General features: G+C 39.5%; 1 protein-coding gene and 1 long non-coding RNA gene across 2 annotated transcripts; both read right to left on the reverse strand.

The window, feature by feature from the left end:
• Positions 1-227: 227 nt before the first annotated feature.
• LOC124268670 lies at positions 228-2,318 on the reverse strand. Its single transcript, XM_046703642.1, has 4 exons — positions 2,247-2,318; positions 1,547-1,676; positions 706-829; positions 228-309 (listed from the first exon to the last, which is right to left on the reverse strand). Exons 1-4 carry the CDS (start codon positions 2,307-2,309, stop codon positions 285-287), a joined length of 342 nt encoding a protein of 113 aa, XP_046559598.1. The 5' UTR covers positions 2,310-2,318; the 3' UTR covers positions 228-284.
• Positions 2,319-2,346: 28 nt separating this feature from the next.
• LOC124268671 lies at positions 2,347-5,434 on the reverse strand. Its single transcript, XR_006896325.1, has 3 exons — positions 5,336-5,434; positions 5,117-5,131; positions 2,347-2,396 (listed from the first exon to the last, which is right to left on the reverse strand). It is a non-coding gene; the product is annotated as an uncharacterized LOC124268671 (long non-coding RNA).
• Between the last annotated feature and the right edge of the window lie 18,097 nt (positions 5,435-23,531).

A 23,531-nucleotide genomic window follows, 5' to 3' on the forward strand; every position in this document is an offset into this window, starting at 1 on the left:
ATCCACTTCTGACAGCCTCCACATCATCCTTATTCTGGGTCAAAACAAGAGTAACATTTCTTCAAATATGATATCACTTTTCCGTATAAGTTTCCTGTAGGTTTTAGCTAATCTATACAAGTGGTTGTTGAGGCTTTTCTTTGAATGGTTAATGTCACTCCACTTTACTATTTCTGCATCGTAATTCTTTCGGATGTGTGACAGAGTGGTTGTATCATCATCCATGATGATTCATCTGTTGAGGATTGCTGCAGGAGATCGACACCCAGACTTGACTCCATGGATTAGGCACTGCCAGACCAGTTATACCTGTAAAAATAAATTTAGGTATGAATGAATATAAATGTAACAAAGAAAATACCAAATGGCACATCTTAGAGGCTTTTATTTTTTGGATAATCACAGAATGGTTCAGATTATGAAACAAGGTGTGTTTGTCAAACACTGATGCCCCAGGTAAAATGTGTCCTATGCCAAGGTAAAAGGTCACAAGGTCTAAATTCATGACCTTATCTGGTAGGTCTTGTTACAAGGAATACATATGTCAAGTATCAAAGGTGATCACTAGTACCAACTTGAATCTGTGCTTGAAATAGGTGTTTCTAAAACATATCAATAAATTGACTTTGGCAATAAATAGAGCATTATATTTGTGACCATGTCCAGGGGATAGGAAAGTGATATACTGAAAGTAAATGCTATTACCTGCAATCATGTTTAGGCACAGTGACATTGTTCTTGCTTGCATTTTTCACATATCCGACAAGTGTTTTTCGTGAGCCGTAACCAACTACGTTTCCTGTGTTTTGTCCAATCAAACATCCATGACCTAAAAATAAAACAGGATTATTATTATTATTTTTCTTATCACTTTATTTCCTTTTCATGGGTACATAAATACTATAGATAATTATTACGCCTTCCATGCTTCAAAGGAATATCTCCTTAACTTCAATATGGTTCATGACGAAGGTCGAAGAAATTTAAAATGTTCGAAATAGACTAACTATTGAAAATACAGAAAAAATTGATACAACTTCTAGAAATTCACTAAAGCCCTTTTGGACAGTGCATCTCTCTGGCTAAATTTAGAAGACATAGTCAAAGTATGAAGGTATCAAGTAAACATTTTTTATGTAATAGGTCAGAGAGAAATTTTAACTTTCATGAAAAAGACTAGGTACCAAAATACAGAAAAATGTGTCGAAATTCGCGATAGGCCTTGTTTTTTGACAGTGCATATCTCTGGCTAAATTAAAAGGAAATTCAAGACATCGGCAAAGTATGAAAATATTCGGGTGCTGCAATTTTTCTTCTAGGACCAAGAATGCTTGCCCTATAAAGAAATGCTTTTACTTAGAGGCATGATATGTACCTGTGACCCTAAAGTCACTTAATGAGAAACGAACAATTTAGAAGTTTTAGACTAATGTAAGTTTCGAGAATACAGTCCCAGTCCTACAGCATTGGATAGCATGATCTCACTCTACTAGTACTGCACAACAAAATATGTGTTACCCAACATAAGAGGAAGTAACAGACTTGCCTGATTTTGAATTGTACACTCTGCCAGTACTCCTCTGCCAGCTTATGTCATAGCTTGCTGTAAGTTCAACTGGTTGAGAATTGTCATCTCTTGTTTCCCTGGCAAGTGTAATCTCTACCTGAAGGGTTTCCTGTGCAACCAAAAATATTAAATTGAAATTATTTTTTTTAAATGTACCTAACTGCAAAGCCATACGAAATTGTCCTAATTTCAAGGTGTATATGAGTGTTATCTAGAGTAACAAATAGACTAACATCAATGAAAAATGGAGACAATGAATTATTATGTTATTTTTGTGGCTGCGGGGGCGGTGGGGGTAGCCTAGTGGTTAAAGCGTTGGCTCGTCACGCCGAAGACCAGGGTTCGATTCCCACATGGGCACAATGTGTTAAGCCCATTTCTGGTGTCCCCGCCGTGATATTGCTGGAATATTGCTAAAGCGGCGTAAAACTAAACTCAGTCAGTCAGTATTTTGTGGCTGCAGCCTTTCTTCTTTAACAAAAATCCTATATCTTGTGTAGAGAGGTGCATTACTCTTTCTTCTATTTTAATAATATTCTACTTGAAAAATAAATACAGGATATTTTGTGTTTCCAGTGGAATATAACTTATCTCATCATCAGTGACAGGTCAAGTATATAATAAAATTGGTTATGTGTCCTTGTGTGGTACTTTTGCTTATATTTTGCAATACACGTACCTGGCATGAATTACGGGCTACCTTTTCAATTAGTGGTCCTATTTCTCTCTCTCTTCTCTTCATTGTGCAATCAGATAAAGGTGGGTATATTCATTGCGAAAACCAGCCAGTTGGACACATGTGTATGTCCAAACCCAGAGTGCAGCATAGCTGTAATATCAATATTATAAAATCATACCATAAAGATGATGACAATTATATTTTGAGTTGTTGAGTTGAGTTGGGCTTTACGTCACATCGGCATTATTCCAGCCATATAGTGACGAGAACAAGTCTGCATTAATATACATTGTAAGTACAAAGTGGTTTCGTTTCAAAGACAGACATTCATTACGTTGTCATTTTAGAACAGAGAATGTCATAGCACTAAATTGAAAAGCAGGTACATTCGTTATTGACATTACACAGTTACATTTTATGATATAAGATCGACTTCCCTCAGGTAGTTTGAAGTATCAGATCAGCGCTCACGCTGGAGAACAGATCTTTTCAAGATTGGTTGCGTGATAATGCGAGTCCCTTGCAGATGTAAAATCCACACAGTCAAGCAGAATATGCTTGACGGTGAGAACCTCATCGCAGGAGAGACATATGGGGGTCCATCCCCATCCGTTTTTAATGAATAGTCATGTGTAAAACCGACTGTGGCCAATACGACATCGTCGTAAATTACTTCATCACGTCTTGACTGGCAACCCAAGTAGGTATAACCGATTGTTGGCTTCAATTCATGGAGTTTATTTCTTCCTACTTGAGTGTCCCATCTTTTTTGCATCAAGTCCCGAGTATAGCTTTTGATAGTGGGTTTTGAAATCACTGTACGGGATTAGCAGTGGAGATAGGGGCTTTTCAAGAGCTGCAGCACTGCTGAAGCATCGGCCTTAGTGTTACCTGCTATGCCGACGTGACCTGGCAACCAGCAGAGGATGATGTCATATTGGCCAGTAGAAGGTCGTTGTACAGTTCTAATATGTCCAGGATGATTGGGTGACTTGAAGTCACGTTTAGAAGTGCTTGAAGGCAGGATAATGAATCTGTAAATACGATGAAGTTTTGGACTGATTTTGCTGTTGAATGTAGGTCAGAGCTGAGAAGATAGCTTTGGCTTCAGCGGTGAAAATGGAACTGTTGTCGGGGATCCTAGAGGGAGACAGTCTTGGCTCCAATGACTGTAGCGCTGGCAACTTGGCCATCGTCCTTGGATCCGTCTGTGAAGATGGATCTGTGAGTGTTATACTTCGAACGTAACTGGTTGTATTCCTGTTGGAACACCAAAGGGATTTGTTTCAGACTTTTGAGTTTGGTGAGGGTAAGATCGACCTGTGGTTTCACCATTTGCCATGGTGGTAAGGACAGAAGTTGGTATGGTGCAATGATGTTGAGATCAATTTTAGCTGCAGATATGTGTGGTTTGATCCTGATTCCAAGTGGTTGAACCAGGCTTGGCAGTTTAGGAAATAAGTTTTTTCATAGAGCGGGTTGAAAACACAATTGTATGCTGGATTGGACTCATTTGAACGTAATTTAGTGATATACTGCAGTGAGAGTTTAATGCGGCGTTGTTCAAGGGAAGGTTCATTGGCCTCCGCATATAGACTGTCTACCGGAGAGGTCCTAAAAGCTCCCAGGCAGCGCCTAAGGCCTTGGTGGTGGATAGAATCTATTTTTTTCTAAATTGCTTATGCATGCTCCACCGTAGACAATGGAGCCATAATCTAATTAAATGCGAACTAATGATCTGTACAAGTGAAGGAGGGTGGTCTGATCCCCTCCTCTCTGTATTTGAAACTACTTTTAGCAAGTCTAGAGCCTTCAAGCACTTTGTTTTGAAATATTTTATGTGTTGTAAGAATGTTAGGTGGCGGTCGAATATGAGTCCAAGGAATTTGGCCTCTTCTACTACCTTGATGGGAGTACGTCTGGATCCTTGTGTGGTTTGTATTTACGACAAAAGTGAATACAATTCGTTTTGGATTTTGAAAACTTAAAACCATTTTCATTGGCCTTTTTGGATTTTGTTAAGGCAGAGTTGTAGCTGCCTTTCTATTGCGTGCATGTTCTTACCACGACATGAAATATTGAAGTCATCCACGAAAAGGGACCCATCAACGCAACTGTTCAGAACGTTAGTGAGGCTATTAAATTTGATGCTAAAAGTGTGACAGACAGGATGCTGCCTTGGGGACGCCCTGATCTTGGTGGAAGTAGTCACAATTATATTTAAAACGCAGACCAATGATGTTCAAACCGACTTTAATTTCCATAATAATTCCAGACAGCAAACCGAGTTTCTTTTATATGATAGCCCCTTGTGGGAAGATATGTTATTTGTTTTCCACATGAGGACAACTGTTCACCATTAAAATTTAGTAAAGTTTCAGTTTTCATTAGCTGTAATAACTGCACATTACATGGATAATTATTCAATTATCGTAAGTAGTTGCAAAAGAGTGGTAAACATAAAGAATGCCTGAGAAAAAAATACTCATTCAAGGATAGTATGTGAACAGCGTGTATGAGATAGTAAAACATGCAAAGCAGGCGGGTGAAGAAAGTGGGTTAGGAGTTTCAAGGGAGTGAGTTATATAGGCTGAAATAGATATGACTACGAGGCACTACTCTACTGGAGGTCTTTCATATCGTATTACTTGGTTTACGAATTTAAAAATGCTAATGACCTTTCAGAAATAGATGTACATGTTCTGCCCACATCTTTCATTGTATTTCCCTGAACAAAGCAAATTGTCCCAAAATGACAATTTATTCATTTATCTGATTGATGAAATGGCTGCTCTGTTTCGTAAACCAAGTTATAAAATATTTCCTTTATTTGCTTTGGGTAAAACATCTGTGTAGTTGATGATACTTACTCATGGTATTGCATACTGTAATTGAAATATTTGATCATAATTATTCATAACTTTTAAAACAGGTTTTTTACTGTGTTTATAGACTTTATTTTTTAAAACTAAATAGCCTATGACATTAATTTCATGGATTTCAAAATAATAATACTGAAAGTTAAAACTGCAACATTTGACAGTATTTAGTTACAACGAAGCGTTAACTTTTGTATATATATTTCATACCTGCAGCAGCTTTAGTGTTGACATCATAAATGGGTATACCGCGATTACCAGTTGCAGCATTCTTGTGACTTTTCCCGGTAGGAACGCTGTTTTAAAACCACAATCACTCGTTATATACAGCTAGCAAGTCCAATCCTGGTTTCTGACTGAATGTTCTGTAGAAGCAGAGGGCTAGAGCACTCTACTGCAATAGAGTCCCCTTGTACAGCGTATCAAATTCCACAATTATTCGACGAGCGATGCACGAAAACTGGGGGCTCTGTCTGAAGTCCGTCTGACAGTGTCACACTTTCTCCTCTGTCCAAAACTGCTGTTTCTTGTAAATCAACACTCTTATCGGTAAGGTCACTCCCAAAGCGCTTGTATGTTGACTGTCTTATCTTGTTTTCCCTCTTAAATGCCTTTGATGACATGAAACGTCTCTTTCGCGATCTATCCATCGTTGTTGACAGTTCCCGCCATTATCAGTAAACGGAAGTAATTGCTATCAGTAGAATTTACGGCGAGATAAGGAAAAGATAACTCTTCACCGGATAAACGCTGTTACATGCGCAAATATTCGGTGTACAAACAATGGTAAGGAACCTCCTTAAGTCAGAAATATATATATATTCAGTGAAATCATTACAGTATCTTTTGGCAAAATGTTCTGCAAAAACTTTACTGTAGGTAATGCATTATGGGATAAAATATGATATGTCAGTATCTCATATGAATACCAAACATGTAAATCAAGATTTCAATGTTATTATATTTCAACAATTAATTGAAAATGGCAAAATACCCAATTGAGTTTAGTGAGGTGGGTACAATGTATTTGTTTCTCAAAGGAAATTTATGATACCCAATTGAGATGAACACAAGCGAGTACATAACTTAATGACCAAAAAGTTTTCTGTAGCTATGCAATCATTATATTTTGAATTTTACAATATATATTAAGGTTACTGAGATATACATTACCTTCACTCATTTCCTCTGTCTAATCCCCAGAATTTGGCATGAAGGTATCATGGCCACCACCTTAATTGCATACATACAAATGCATACCTACAGGACATATTATCATTTTTGTAGAATAAATTATAACAATTAACAGCATATTTAATTGATTTGAAAAAAAAAAGTATATTAATATTAAAGTATCAAGCCTATTACTGCAGAGAAACATTATTACTTGTGGTATTAATAATCATTTCAGTTTAATACCTTGTGTTTAACTTCGCTGAGGGATTCTGGAGGGCATCCTTCCACCCATCCCCCACCTGTGATCTATCATAGAATAATGATTTCATTAATCAGACAGAATTTATTATTTCGTAAAAGCGGACAATCATCGATAAAAGCCCAACGATGTTGAGAGTTTCCACTAGTTGCATACCGGCGGATGCGCAATTTTTGCAAGCACCAGTTTGAAATATTTTCTTTTTTCACCACCGTTGGCTCAGTGTTAACACTAATCCTAGCCCCTAACCACCACCGTTGGCTCAATGTAGCCCTAACCACCACCGTTTGTTCAATCTTAACACTTACCCTAGACTCCAAGTGTTTTCTTTACAACATGACAAAAATAAGCCCAAATGGCGCCCTTTTCCATATTTAGACCTCTAAAAGTACCCATTCTTTTACGAATGAATTGAATACAACCCCATTACAATAAAACAAGAGTATTTTGTATAACACCCTAACCTTAGCCCTAACCACCACCGTTAGCTCAACGTAGCCCTGACCACTAAAGGTAAACATTGTTATATATCTGGATTATCTATGATGGATAACACCACTAAGGTAAACATTGTTATATATCTGGATTATCTATGCTGATAACACCACTAAAGGTAAACATTGTTATATATCTGGATTATCTATGACGATAACCCTCTCCAAGGTAAACATTAGTATATATCTGGATTATCTATGGTGATAACTTCACTAAAGGTAAACATTGTTATATATCTGGATTATCTATCATAACAGCACTAAAAGGTAAACATTATTTATATATTTGGATTATCTATTATGGATAACACCACTAAAGGTAAACATTGTTATATATCTGGATTATCTATGATGGATAACACCACTAAAAGGTAAACATTGTTATATATCTGGATTATCTATGATGGATAACACCACTAAAGGTAAACATTGTTATATATCTGGATTATCTATGGTGATAAGTTCACTAAAGGCAAACATTGTTATATATCTGGATTATCTATGATAACAGCACTAAAGGTAAACATTGTTATATATCTGGATTATCTATGGTGATAACTTCACTAAAGGTAAACATTGTTATATATCTGGATTATCTATGATGATAACACCACTAAAGGTAAACATTGTTATATATCTGGATTATCTATGACGATAACGTGACTTAAGGTAAACATTGTTATATATCTGGATTATCTGTGATGGATAACACCACTAAAGGTAAACATTGTTATATATCTGGATTATCTATGATGGATAACACCACTAAAGGTAAACAGTGTTATATACCTGGATTATCTATGATGGATAACACCACTAAAGGTAAACATTGTTATATATCTGGATTATCTATGGTGATAACTTCACTAAAGGCAAACATTGTTATATATCTGGATTATCTATGATAACAGCACTAAAGGTAAACATTGTTATATATCTGGATTATCTATGGTGATAACTTCACTAAAGGTAAACATTGTTATATATCTGGATTATCTATGATGATAACACCACTAAAGGTAAACATTGTTATATATCTAGGATTATCTATGACGATAACGTGACTAAAGGTAAACATCGTTATATATCTGGATTATCTGTGATGGATAACACCACTAAAGGTAAACATTGTCATATATCTGGATTTATCTATGATGGATAACACCACTAAAGGTAAACATTATTTATATATCTGGATTATCTATGACGATAACGTGACTAAAGGTAAACATTGTTATATATTTGGATTATCTATGATGGATAACACCACTAAAGGTAAACATTGTTCCATATCTGGATTATCTATGATGGATAACACCACTAAAGGTAAACATTGTTATATATCTGGATTACCTATGATGGATAACAGCACTAAAGGTAAACATTGTTATATATCTGGATTATCTATGATGGATAACAGCACTAAAGGTAAACATTGTTATATATCTGGATTATCTATGATGGATAACACCACTACAGGTAAACATTTTTATATATCTGGATTATCTATGATGGATAACACCACTAAAGGTAAAACATTGTTTATATATCTGGATTATCTATGACGATAACGTGACTAAAAGGTAAACATCGTTATATATCTGGATTATCTATGATGGATAACACCACTAAAGGTAAACATTGTTATATATCTGGATTAGCTGTGATTGATAACACCACTAAAGGTAAACATTGTTATATATCTGGATTATCTATGATGGATAACACCACTAAAGGTAAACATTGTTATATATCTGGATTATCTATGATGGATAACACCACTAAAGGTAAACATTGTTATATATCAGGATTATCTATGATTGATAACACCATTAAAGGTAAACATTGTTATATATCTGGATTATCTATGATGGATAACGCCACTAAAGGTAAATTTTGTGATATATCTGGATTATCTATGATGGATAACACCACTAAAGGTAAACATTGTTATATATCTGGATTATCTATGATGGATAACACCACTAAAGGTAAACATTGTTATATATCTGGATTATCTATGATGGATAACACCACTAAAGGTAAACATTGTTATATATCTGGATTATCTATGATGGATAACACCACTAAAGGTAAACATTGTTATATATCTGGATTATCTATGCTGATAACAGGACTAAAGGTAAACATTGTTATATATCTGGATTATCTATGACGATAACAGCACAAAGGGGTAAACATTGTGATATATCTGGATTATCTATGACTATAACCCCTCTTAGGTAAACATTGTTATATATCTGGATTATCTATGACGATAAACACCACTAAAGGTAAGCATTGTTATATATCTGGATTATCTATGCTGTTATGAGCTGACTGTTAAAGAAACCTGAGAGCGCCAACACAATAAATGAAGACAGAAAACTTGTCTGGAATTCAAATGGGCACAGTAAGGATGGCGAGGGCCGGAAACCGCGAAGCATGGAAAGCCCACTCGGGCTAGCGAAGCATTTGCAGACCCATAGACGGGAAAGTGCACAAGTTGATCCGCCGTGGCATGGCAGCCCAACTGCTGGGAAAACTCAACACTCCCCTCGGAAGCATCAGGTGGGAGCTTTGGGCTCCCGCTGTAACAGCAGGTACCGAGTATCCAGGTAGAGCAAAGCAAGCAAGCTGTAATTTAGAGGTGCGGAGTCCCGCCGGTACCATGCCAAACAGCCCCGCGCCACGGATGGGTGAGGGCTGCAGAGGCGCGTGGCTGCCATCCACACTGCATAATGTGCTTAGCGTATGCATAGTGTGTGTGTGCAGGGGGCGAGAGGGAAGGAGGGGTGGTGTTGGGAAGAGACAAAGGAAGAGAGACAATCGCGGCGTTACCAACAATTGCTAATGACATTTCCGGCTATGTGGCGACTATCAGCAAATAATGAGTGGAGTTTAGTCTTACGCCACACGCTCAGCGATATTCCAGCTATGTGGTGGCGGCCTGTAATTAATCGAGTCTGGGCCAGACAATCCCGTGATCCGAAGCATGCGCATCCGTCTGGGAACCAATGGCATGGCTCAACCAAGTCGGCGAGCCTGACCCACTGATCCCGTTAGTCGCCACTTACGACAAGCACGGGTTACTGAAGGCACTTTCTATCCCGGATCTTCACGGGACCAGACAATCCCTCTGAACAACGGTGCAAACCACGATCTACACGATTGGCCTACGATGACGTGTGTCGGGCAAATGAGTGAGTGTAACCACCCGAACCTAGTAGTCGCCTCTAACAACAAGCATGGGTTACTGCATACAAACCAACCTGTCTTAATTAGAAATAATTTCGTTAGCCTTAAGCGCTCAGCAATATTGCAGCTAACCTGAGGTGGTCCGTGAACAGAAGTATGGACCAGCGCCACTATAGTCATGCAACCTGTTATCGCTGATGATGGCAAGCACAGGCTAATGCAGGCTACTACTGAAACTGGCCTGCGTCGTAGGTGAGCTGAAATGAGATGACACAGAAACGACCATTATTTGGTTAATGCCTGCACCGGCGTGATATGGACTCGTACACCGCGAGGGAATTTAGGCGATAATTAATGGACAATTACGACATTAAAGGCCTGATTTCGGGTAACCACCCGTACCTAATAGTCGCCTCTAACAACAAGCATGGGTTACTGCATACAAACCGAACCTGGGTCTTAATTAGAAATAATTTCGTTAGCGCCCCTCGCTCAGCAATATTGCAGCTAACCTGAGGGTGGTCCGTGAGCAAGAAGTATGGACCAGCGCCGCTATAGTCATGCAACCTGTTATCGCTGATGATGGCAAGCACAGGCTAATGCAGGCTACTACTGAAACTGGCCTGCGTCACGTAGGTGAGCTGAAATGAGATGACACAGAAATGACCATTTTAGGTTAATGCCTGCACCGCGTGGACGGACTCATACACTGGGCGGGAATTTAAAGATAATCAATGGACAATTACGACATTAAGGCCTGATGTAGGGAGTGAAAGAACACTTGCATGCCCTGCCCGTTCAGATGAACCTTGTCTCTGGCACTGATGTGGGTGTCGGTGATGTCAGGGTGCCGAGCCACTTTCCCACCCAGTTCGCGCACGACATTGGCAACGCGCCTGTTAAGCTTGCGCCGCTTTATGTCTATGGCCCGCGGGTCCTGGGCCCCCCTCCATGCTAGCCTGGGCAGCATGCATGACCATATGATGGTAGCTTTAGGACACCTCAGATGCAGGTAAAGTAAATCGAGATATATAGCATCAAAAAGCGGTTTAGCTGGTGTAGCGCAGAGGTCATTTGAGCCTAAGTGGATGACCACGACTTTTGGTTGTGCCTCCTGTTCGATAAGCCTATCGATATAGGTACGGAACTGGGCCCATCGCATCACCCCCTTTGACCAGCCACTTGCCGCTGATTGGAAATTGCTGACCTGTCTCCGTATGATGAAGCAGCCGGGCCAAGTAAGCTGGACCCGATGAACCAGGCTGCATCTGAAACTCGTGGAGATAATTGTAGGATTTGCATAACATTTGGCCCCTAACACATGTAAAGATCATAGGATGGATGGTATGCGGATGTATGTATGTTAAGCAGCCGACTTCAAACGCCCAAGTTCCTGGATCTGTTGTGAACTGACGCCCTGTAATGCTGCTGTGGTGGCTTCCCCTATGCGAAATGAATGTGACGAGGGTTAATGGGCTCCGGGATTGACGCCAAAGCCTTTTGAGCAGCGCCTGAAACTGAAATTTTGTTAGTGGGGAGCTGTCAAAATGAGTGAAAAAATACCCCGTACCGGAAGGTCTGATGCAGCGGAAACGCTGCACCGCTGCGACAGGACATAATGGGGAGTTCGGCAATGCCTGAATGGTGATGTATGCTCCCAGACCATCCTGATCTGTTTTGGAGCTCAGCAAATGTACCTGTATGGCTGACTAGTCACCTGCGACAGTTATATCTGAAAACAGGCAAGCTCTGTTAGTGATGTCCTTTGTGCTACCAGCTCACCGACTCGAAAAATCCAAAGAAAGTCAACAAATATGCGGCAGCAAACAGCGCTACCTCGTAGGACTGGCTGCAGACCAAAGGCAAGGCACGAATTATCTCTGCAAGCAGGTGAGTCGTTATTGGTTGTCGGGTGTCCTGCCGATGAGACTATGAGAATATAGACACCTGAAAGGGCTTTCTGAACAAAGGAAGTGGTGTGACACATCACACATATTATGCAATTTGTGGAGTGCTGCCAGCCCCGATACGTATGACCTGGCTGTGGCAGGCAACCTACCTGACACCGATAAATAAGCAATAAACTGTAGCCATTGGTCCAACGGTATAGGCCAAAGAGACGTTAAACCAAATGCAGCGCGGAATTGTTCAAACGCTGTTTTGCCCGCCTGATAAGTGCGCCATGTACTTGGTGCCAATGATGAAGTGATGAGTCGGTTAACTTCGGACATCAGATGTCCCACATTTCGTCGGGAGTGGGGTTGGTAACTTGTCCGCATGCGGCGCTGCTGACCCTGAATCGTGCCCACTGAAATCTCGAAAGAGAATCTGCTATAATGTTAGCGTGGGTGTCAATATATTTCGCTTTGAACAGAATGTTGTGTCTGAGACATAAAAGCACCAAGCATCTAAGAAGTGACATGACCCGTGGAGGCTTCGCTGTCTGACGGTTTATTATGTGGACCACAGCCTGATTATCACAATAGAACATTATCCAGCTGTTTGAGAGAACAGAGCCCCACAACTTGATTGCAAGAACGATAGGGAAAATTTCCAGCATGGTTAAATCTTTCAGCCATCCTTTTCATGCCACTGTGCTGGCCAGCGACCATTAGTCCAATGGCCCTGAAAGTAAGCATCGAATCCCTTGCTGCTGGCTGCATCTGTAAAGAGTTGTGCCTCCTGCGAGTTTGACCATCGAGGGTGCAAGAATAAAGTGGTGCCATTATGACTAGCAAGAAATTGAAGCCATACTTTTAAGTCTGCACGGATACCCTGTGTAATTCTGATGGTGCGGCTGAGAACACCCTTTTTGAGCATCGATGAGGCGCCGAATAAATGGTCGTCCCATGGGTATAGCCTTACAAACAAAGTTGAGTTTACCGACAATTGATCGTAAATTGCGCAATGTCACCTTTTGTTGTGTGCTGTCAATATGTGATTGAGCTGTTGTGTCAGTTGTTCTACCTTATCCTGTGGCAGCCTGATTTCGCCTTTAACTGTATCAATGGTTAAGCCCAAATATGTTAAGCATGTTGAAGGGTGAACTGTTTCGTCCGGGGCCACTGGAACGCCCAAGTGATTGAATAGCTGCAATGATGATGTGAGTAAATGCTCACAATTTTGGCTGGTTTGGTCAGCCAGGATGAAATCGTCACGGTAGTGGCTAACATTGTTGCTGCTGGTATCTTTCCTAATAGCCCATTCCAAAAGGTACTAAATTTTCAAAAAGAGCACAAGAAATTGCACAACCAAAAGGGAGGCATTTGTCAATGTAGAATTGGTGTTGAAAGTGCATGCCAAGGAGAAAGAATTGACTAGGTGATACAGGTAGAAGCCGAAAGGCTGATTTTATGTCAAATTTGGCCATGTATGCATTTTTCCCTAAGGATTGTACCATGGCGACTGCCTGGTCGAAGCTGTTATACTGTTATTGACTGACTGGCCTGATGGATAAGAAAGGTGATGAATGAGGCGAAAGGCAGCCTCTGTGTTTGATGTGGATTATGTTTTCCTGGGAACCAGGCCAAGTGGGGAAACTGTAAGGGTCTGTAGAGGGGGTGACGAGAATGGTCCAGCAATACGACCTGCTTCTATTTCCTTTGTCAGCTTATGCAAGATGATATGAGGATTAGCGTTAGCAGAAGATAAATTTCTTGCATCCCGTGGACCGGGTGGGCCTGTATATTGTAAACTGAAGCCTTGGTTAAAACCTTCCTGAATTATAGTACTGTCATTTGAATTAATGTGTTGATAAGAAATTAGCCATGGGGTGAGGTTGCAGACTTTTGATTGGTGAGGGTGCTAGTTCAAGATGGGCGTGTGTTGCTGATAGGGTTATTGTTAGCATGCGCTGGAAATGTGCCATGTTTGGGCCTAGAGCCTTTATGCTGAAAGCAGCTACTGGCTCCGTGCCCCCTGCTGTTGCATGACTGGCACTTGTGCACATAGTTGCAGTTCTGCCTTCTGCAACCCTGCTTGTTGAAATCCCAACATACGGGTGCAGCAGTGTAGGCACGCTGGTTATGGTTCTGGTTATTGCTAGGGTGCTTTTCAATATAAATACTTATAAAGGTATTGAAAGCTGACGTCCACTGGCCTATGGTCAGAGGCCGTGAGGGTTGCTGCTTAGGCCTAAATACCACCTGTCCGGAGCTGTCCAGCTCCATAGAAAAATTAACGGCTTCCTGTGACGCGTAAATTTAGGTTAGGACTAAGAGAGTGAACACGTGCATGTGCGGGATATGGAGCGCGTGGGGAGGGAGGTGAAACATCAGGGAGTAACACACCCGGCTGAATGATTATACTATTAGCAGCATTAGCAAGCGACCTACCTGTCACCGTGTCTTCCCGGCTGGTCCCTGGAGCTGGCGCTGTGTTGACCGTCAGCGGCACCCTGGGGGTGTTGTCACTTCGCAGATCCCGGGACGCGCTCAAGCGAGCAGCTTTCGCTCTCCCGACACGAGACGGTGGTTTTAGAGCTGATTTGCGCTTTGGAGGCATATCGAATTAAATGGGACGGTCGAACTTTCCTAGAGCGGTGAAAAACGGACTTTTATACAGCAGGTAGCCGGAGCATGTGAAGTGCTATTAAAAAGCGTGACGTAATGCCGGCGGATATTACGTGTCTCTAAGCTTAGCTGCACGTGAGGCAAGTTGGTGACGTAAGCGGAAGTGAATTCAAGCGCGGGAATTAGATGGTGGACGAAATCAAAACAATGGAGAGGTTAGAAATTGGAACGAAACGGTAACGCAGCCCATAACACCATTTAGCTAAACATTGCTAAATGTCAATAACAGGACTAAAGGTAAACATTGTTAAATATCTGGATTATCTATGACGATAACATCACTAAAGGTAAATATTGTTATATATCTTGATTATCTATGACGATAACACCTCTAAAGGTAAACATTGTTATATATCTGGATTATCTATGATGATAACACCACTAAAGGTACCATTGTTATATATCTTGATTGTCTATGCTGATAACAGGACTAAAGGTAAACATTGTTATATATCTGGATTATCTATGACTATAACCACACTAAAGGTAAAATTGTTATATATCTGGATTATCTATGACGAAAACACCACTAAAGGTAAACATTGTCATATATCTGCATTATCTATGGTGATACCTGCACTAAAGGTAAACATTGTTACATATCTGTATTATCTATGACTGTAACCCCTCTAAGGAAAACATTGTTATATATCTGGATTATCTATGACGATAACACCACTAAAGGTAAACATTGTTATATATCTGGATTATCTATGATGGATAACACCACTAAAGGTAAACATTGTTATATATCTGGATTATCTATGATGGATAACACCACTAAAGGTAAACATTGTTATATATCTGGATTATGTATGCTGATAACAGGACTAAAGGTAAACATTGTTATATATCTGGATTATCTATGACTATAACACCACTAAAGGTAAACATTGTTATATATCTGGATTATCTATGACGATAACTTCACAAAAGGTAAACATTGTTATATATCTGGATTATATATGACGATAACAGCACTAAAGGTAAACATTGTTATATATCTGGATTATCTATGACGATAACACCACTAAAGGTAAACATTGTTATATATCTGGATTATCTATGATGGATAACACCACTAAAAGGTAAACATTGTTATATATCTGGATTATCTATGGTGATAACTTCACTAAAGGTAAACATTGTTATATATCTGGATTATCTATGATAACAGCACTAAAGGTAAATATTGTTATATATCTGGATTATCTATCACTATAACAGCACTAAAGGTAAACATTGTTATATATCTGGATTATCTATGACGATAACTCCACCAAAGGTAAACATTGTTATATATCTGGATTATCTATGATGGATAACACCACTTAAGGTAAACATTGTTATATATCTGGATTATCTATGACTAGAGTTCAAAGCCTTGGTATCTGCCCTAACTACAAATTCTCTGTGGCCGTCATTCAACGGCTGTCCACTTACAGAAACAGTTAAAAGAACTAAAAGAAAGCCTTTACCCTAAATATCACACATAGGAAATATCAATTTAATACGTGCATAGATTCTACTGCAATGGTTGGCCGGGTAGTCTTGAATAATGTGAATTCTACCACAACTACGTGGAATTCGATTGCAAAATATGTTTTTGAACATGTCTCTGATTTTATAACCGCTTCATTGCGTGCCACGATAGCACTGTCCTGATACGTCCGTGTCACCACCAGCACAGCTTACACCAACACAACAGGTTCAGAATTTCGATTTTCTACAGTGTTTCCAAAGTATATGTTCAAGACCTGGCACAATTCACTGATAATGAGTTAAATTCAGTTCTCCCAACCAACACAGTTCAGTATAATCAACCTCATAAAATTAGTATTCAACATAGAGGAAATAAATGGTTTAACTGAAAATTGTCTGCTTAAACACGTAGGCCTACTTAAAGAACACTTCTCGTTTGGAACTATTTTTGAAAACAAACACATGGTAATAAAAGCTCATAGTCATTTTTCACCACATTTATTGTCGGAAAACATAGAAAGTTCAATCCCATACAACAAAGAGCCTGATACTGCATTAACAAGATCGATGAATGAAGAATCAACAATAATCACAGTTAATGTATAGTACTTGGTTACGAAGATAGCAACCATAATGACAGAAAATGAAGACACGTGTGGAGTTGTTGAGAAAGTCATTTCAAACTACTGAAGCCAACAGCTGCCTTACCAAATTTTGTTTACATCTTTTTGTTTTTGTATAACCAGGCCCTGACATTAACAAACTCAATTACATAGACCTTGGTGTTCATCTGCAATTATGTGTTATTACTTTATACCTTGAAAAACATTTTCCACGATATATAGATAAGATATTCCTGTATATACATCAGATGCAAAACAAAGAATGTTATGTGGGCACAGTCGACGAGGCTGAACTCTATTTTCCTGAATGTCACAACAACTACACCCTGCGTTCACGACACGGTACAGTTCGATTTTTCAAGCTGATGAAATTATTCAACATTTGTCTCGAAAATATGATAATGGTAAATTTTACTCAACATTTATCATATTAGTCTCCTTACATCTGCCACTGTACCATTCATTTTAATAATAATCAAACAGATTTACAACGCATATCCCTTACCATAAGCAGACAATAATTAACAAATGGAAAAGCGTTGTTAAAATACATCATTATGTTCATACCTAATTAACAGCAAATATTGATGTAATGTTTGCCTACCTGGTAAGGTGGATGTTTGTTTCCGTCCATTATCGCATGCCTAACACGAGTTGAGATATCCAATGAAAGATTAAGAAACACTTCATAAAGACGCCGCACCAGGCGCTTCACAAAAGTGTCACTTCTGGTTATCCAGGTTGGTACACTATAATCACTGCTGGGTATCGACGTTGGTACACATTTAATCCCATCTGCACACAATTCCCTGTCCAGGTGAAGAAACACAATGTCCAAGGAAACTCAGCCACTGTGATTACTTTGCCGCATGCCTGGTAGAGGTCTGTGAACTTGCTGGTAAACACCGACTTGTCCGCCAAAGTATTATTCTCCGATTCAGTCAGGAATCCGCCACTGTCACTTCCAACGTTCTGTCTGTCACTTTATGAAAACACTACCATCTCCGCTTCTTTCGAAATGTGAAACTGTTGCGTTACCACAAACACTTCTTTAACACTTCAGACCGCCTCCTTGGTGTAGTGGTTAGAGCGTCCGCCCGGAGAGCGGAAGGTCGCGGGTTCGATCCCCGACCGCGTCATACCATAAGACGTTAAAACATGGTACTTTGTTGGTCCCTGCCTGGCGCTCGGCATTTATTGGTACAACAAGGACTGGTCGGCTCGGAGTCAGTATAATGTGTCTGAGTGGGGTATTCATGCTTCACTGCGGCATGGTATCTCAGTGGGCTAGCACTATAAAACCAGCTTAAGTCTGAGCTAGTACAAGTAGCCGCACATACACACGCATGCGTCGTCATATATGAGCGAAATATTCTCAAGCACGACGTTAAAGCCAATTTCACCTCACCTTTAACACTTCAAAAGGTATGTCAGGCCATCCCATGCAGTGCTAGCCGGGGGTGCAGTACGACGGCACATCAAACAGTAAACAGGTTACTGTCGTGTGTTGGGCTTTATCGATTCCTTTTACCAATATACTCAATCCTTGCAGGGAAACATAACAACAAACTTGTTTGAGTTATTTCAACCAATATATTTTACGTCACAATGTTAAAATCACACAACCTGACACACCTTTCAAGTCGAGTTCAATTCGCCTTGCACCATGCCGACATTAGGTACGGTCTTCCGCCGAAAAAGAACGAGTGCACACCATAATGGTCATGGCAAAATGCAGAAAAGTATTCAATTTTGAAAACTACACTAAGGTGACATAAATAAATAGTCTCTAACCTTTTATTATTTGAAGCCTGGCGCTTCACAGCATGAATAGAAACATAATCAGTCATCACACCCAGTCAATATGAAACACACTGACCACAAAACATAGCATAAACAGTCTTACGCTAATTTTAATACAGCAGCAAATATTGCGGGTCAGTCATTTTCTTTCTCAAAGTGGTTGTATGATGTGAACAGTTTACTTTTACAAATTTTATATTCACCATCAATCGCTTGTACTTCAAACATAGCGGAAAGCCAAATAACCTCTGTACTAATCGCGCCATAGCTCGCCAAATCGTGCACTGTTTAAAACACGGTTTTACACCAGGTTAAAGCTCACCCACTTGGGGTCATTATGGTTACAACTTGTATTTTGCTTACTTCGTGTTAACATCTTTGTTCACAGTTTATAACGTATTTTTACGCCACCGTCACTGCTGAGCGTAACCTGCTTGGTAACCTGCAAAACAATTCTCCATTAAGCCTCACACAAATCTCACAAAGAAGGTATCGTTTGTAACAAAACAAGTGACTTGTAAACACATTACTTACCCTGACTGTGTAAAGTTCAGAATGGCCCTCAGTATTCCATCTCAAGCAGACGTGGTTTGTTCATTGGTTAGTTGGTGGGCCATCAACCAATCCGATGGCTTGCTGCCATGTGTCCAACTCATTAGTATGCGGTATTCAACCCATCGCCTTCGTCCCGTGGCCACCAGGCAGGGGCAGAGCACTCCGTTCCGTTAATACCATGTGAGCATGTTGCTACTATAGATGTTACTTTATTCAGTCTTACGGATTTCTCTTTAAAGATAAAACCAGATACAATGGATACCAATTGTTGGTAGAGGTCGCTACTAGATAGGGTATAATAGGGCTTGTCAAGCTGGGTAATTCAGGGGCCTATCCTCATCCATTAGAAACTTCTGACAGTGTCCCCTTAATGCGTCACTGTGCAGTATTTCAGTTTCCCAGACATGAAATAAGGGCTGTTCATCAATCCCAGAAGCTGCTTTGATGTAAATAATAACAACTGACCCTTGTGGAATGTAATATTATGGGTCTGAATTCACATTTTATTGACATGAGAGTGTTCGATATCTTAAAATTAGCTCCCAAATACACTAGGTCTGTCTGTCACCAGTAACCCATAACTTATTGCAGAGAAACTCTGTTTTTAGCTGATATTGCCAAACACTGGTAATTGTAATTAAAAATATTCAGTTTAGGGCAGGGTAACCTTTGTTCCCTCTAAACTGGCTTATACAAGAAATTGGCAAGTCTAATAGCCTCAAAACAATACACAGTAAATAATTTTGTATTTATGGAAGTATTTCAAAGTCTTAGCTTGATGAATCAATTTGTTTTCCTAAAATTGTTGCAAAAGCGCACGTACAATCTCCATTACAAGACCGTAAGATGGTAAGAAATACACTAAGTTTGACCCATGAGAACAAACGCACGCGCGTGTATTGAAATCTCGCCGTCAATCGCATGATTCTTATTTAAAACTTCATAATAGGCTGCAAAATTTGGTTAGCTACGTTCTTTGTTTCGATATATATATTTTTCATGATCTTTTTAAACAATGACATTATGCCATAAACGATTTAAGTACTCGTGATTATTTTTATCAAAGCACCGCACTCATTACGCGCGTTCTGATTGGTTTGTCGTAATTTCGCACGTAACAAGCATCGAGAAGGGGAGTCTTCTTGGAGGTTACGGAAAGGGGCAAGTGGTGACGAATGTGATTTATAAATAATCTCTTTTTCTGTCCTCTATGACGGAAGATTTGCAAGGGAGGTAATAATTTATTGAAGTTTCGTAAAATCCTTCGTGGTAATAGAACAGACTGTAATCAGTTTTGGTGTTTGTTTAAAATATATACTGAGCAATGCGCCACGTGTATGGCAGCGTCGGTTTATAAATAACCGAGTCTGGACCAGATAATCCAGTGACATCACGCTATTTGAAACAACCGGGATTGAGACAGAAAAACTCATTCCGTTAACTTGAGGTGTTTCAAGATAAGTTAAAAAGCTTTTAATAATAGCATCATAGATATATTTTTGTTGATGACATTAAATTTTTTTCTTTAACTCAATTCCAGGTCGGCGAGATCTAAAAAAAAATTACATTTGGTTATATAAAAAAAATAGAAATTTAACGGAAATTGATTTTGAAAAATAAAGTTTTTGGAAAATAAGTGCTTCGACCGAAACACATGTGATGCTCATGTGATGAACGTGAGGAGGGACTTATATTAAAGAATTATGACTATCTGCTCAGAACAGATAGACATGGCCCTCATAAGTGTATCTTTTGTGATGAAGTGTTCACCATAAAACATATACTGCTTGACTGTGTGGACTTTTCAAATGCAAGGGATTCACATTATCTAGCCATATATCTTATACACACAATGCTTTATTATGACCAAGAATTTACTACACTCTCAAAAAGGAGCAATACCTAATAATTTTCACGAACAGAAGTCCTGAATTAATTTCGAAAATATGTAACCATCTTTACAACTTTAAATGAATTCTATATCTTACCATAGTCTCCTCATATATTATTTCCATGTCATTATACCACATGATTTCTAAAATTGTTATAATATACATCATTTATGTGTGAAATGTATCTATATTTCTTGTACCTACTGTGTAAATATTTGTAGCTTATAGAATATTGCCACTGTTTCTTCATGGAATGCTATGCAATAAATATGTTATCTTATCTTATCTTATCTGAAATAACTGGTTCCCCACGTGAACGGGCATCTCAATCGGAACTGAATGGATACATGTTTTATGATTGGTAATTAAATGCAACAAGTGGAATCCATGCCGATCTTTAAATTATCGACCAATTTCACTAACAAGCTGCGTTTGCAAAACCATTTGACGATAATCTATAATCAATAATAGCGTTCACTGGTTTCGGCTCGGGGATCTTCAGAAAATCGGAATACTGTTGCGTTGATATGAGCTATGCTAGTGGTGAAACGGGAGTATGGCGACACTGTTTTATCCATGCTCATTGAAGCGGTGATAAAATCATAGCATTTCACATAGTTCTGGTAACTGAAGACTACACATTCAACAAGCGCAGTAATATATGCAAATATTAAATTCTGTTTCATGTGCCATCTTTTGTGTAAGCAATGGGTGCAGGCTTTGTTTTTTCTTTCAATTATTTGTGTGCCAACAGATCATATATGAATCCCGGCCACAGTGAGTTTGTGGTTTTGCACAGATGCGCGTATTTACGTGGATGACGTAACATCAAACGGCTGATCTATGTTATGGCCGTTTAATGAATACATAGTTCTAAATAATGGTGTTTTTGTGTCCGAAATGATTTGTAAAAAGCGTGCACACAGCGATAACTTGAATCACATGAGAGCATTTTAGCGCAGTTTTCTAAATATTACTCGATTGCATGTGCTATTTCTGTTTGTTTAACAGTGTGTTTAACTGCACATGATGTGTGCACACATAGAACACACAAACAACACACCACCTCACACACGTCACAACACGCAAACATCAAACAACACACTCACACTCAACATCTCACACCACTCACACACGTCACAACACGCAAACATCAAACAACACACTCACACTCAACATCTCACACCACTCACACACGTCACAACACGCAAACATCAAACAACACACTCACACTCAACATCACACACCACTCTCACACACGTCACAACACGCAAACATCAAACAACACTCACGCCTCAACATCACACACCACTCCACACACGTCACAACACGCAAACATCAAACAACACACTCACACTCAACATCACACACACCTACACACGTCACAACACGCAAACATCAAACAACAACACCCACGCTCAACATCACACACCACTCACACACGTCACAACACGCAAACATCAAACAACACACTCACACTCAACATCTCACACGGTGGGGTAGCCTAGTGGTTAAAGCGTTGGCTCGTCACGCCGAAGATCCGGGTTCGAATCCCCACATGGGTACAATGTGTGGAACCCATTTCTGGTGTCCCCCACCGTGATGTTGCTGCAATATTGCTAAAAGCGGCGTAAAACCAAACTCACTCACTCACTATTACAGTCAAGTCAGTGAGTTCAGCAGTATATTCCTTTACTTGCAGACACATGGAGGTACAGAAAGATGTTTCCTTGTAGAGGACGTGACTTCATATTCCAGGTAGTTGGCGCAGTTTTTATCACGACCGTCACTGGAACCTTTGACCTAAAGATGCAGCCGGTTGGACCTGAATTGTCTGGTAACACAACGGCCGGTTTTGTGACACCACTTCTCTTCCCATTGTCTGATTACAAAACCGTGATTATATCTTACATATGTGTTGTAGAATTATGACACCCATGTGGCATCAGTAAATTATGTGAAATAAAACTAGCTATCGGCTACACCTACTTGTGCTGTCCGTCCAGATTTGTAGAAGTCGTCTTATACAATATATACTCATGAATATGTATCTGAAGGTTGGGATCGACTCACTCACAAAACTTGTTCTGGCATTATTTGAAACACAGCAACATGAACAATTGGACTCAGGTTATAAACCTGTTTACAGAAGACTGTAATACAATATCAGACATTGAAGATTAGCTCTGAACTAGCTCTGCTGAGCAAGTTCAATGTTTTCGATGTTTGTTTCTCGGAGTAGCTAGTTTTAACTCAATCTTTGATAATCTAGTGGTTTTACTGTCCTTTGCTGACAGCGTTATATATATAATATGTATGTATTATGAATTTAGAACTAGTTTTAGTCACGATA

This window comes from Haliotis rubra, unplaced genomic scaffold (assembly GCF_003918875.1).
Source record: "Haliotis rubra isolate DU_JTF1 unplaced genomic scaffold, ASM391887v1 Scf1399, whole genome shotgun sequence".
Lineage (NCBI taxonomy): Eukaryota > Metazoa > Mollusca > Gastropoda > Lepetellida > Haliotidae > Haliotis > Haliotis rubra.

Coding starts and splice junctions, on each gene's coding strand:
- LOC124268670 (XM_046703642.1), bottom strand. CDS start 2,309: ATGAAGAGAAGAGAGAGAGAAATAGGACCACTAATTGAAAAGGTAGCC. Junction 1,677..2,246: donor TAGCCCGTAATTCATGCCAG/GTACGTGTATTG, acceptor TTGGTTGCACAG/GAAACCCTTCAGGTAGAGAT. Junction 310..705: donor GTGCCTAAACATGATTGCAG/GTAATAGCATTT, acceptor TTATTTTTACAG/GTATAACTGGTCTGGCAGTG.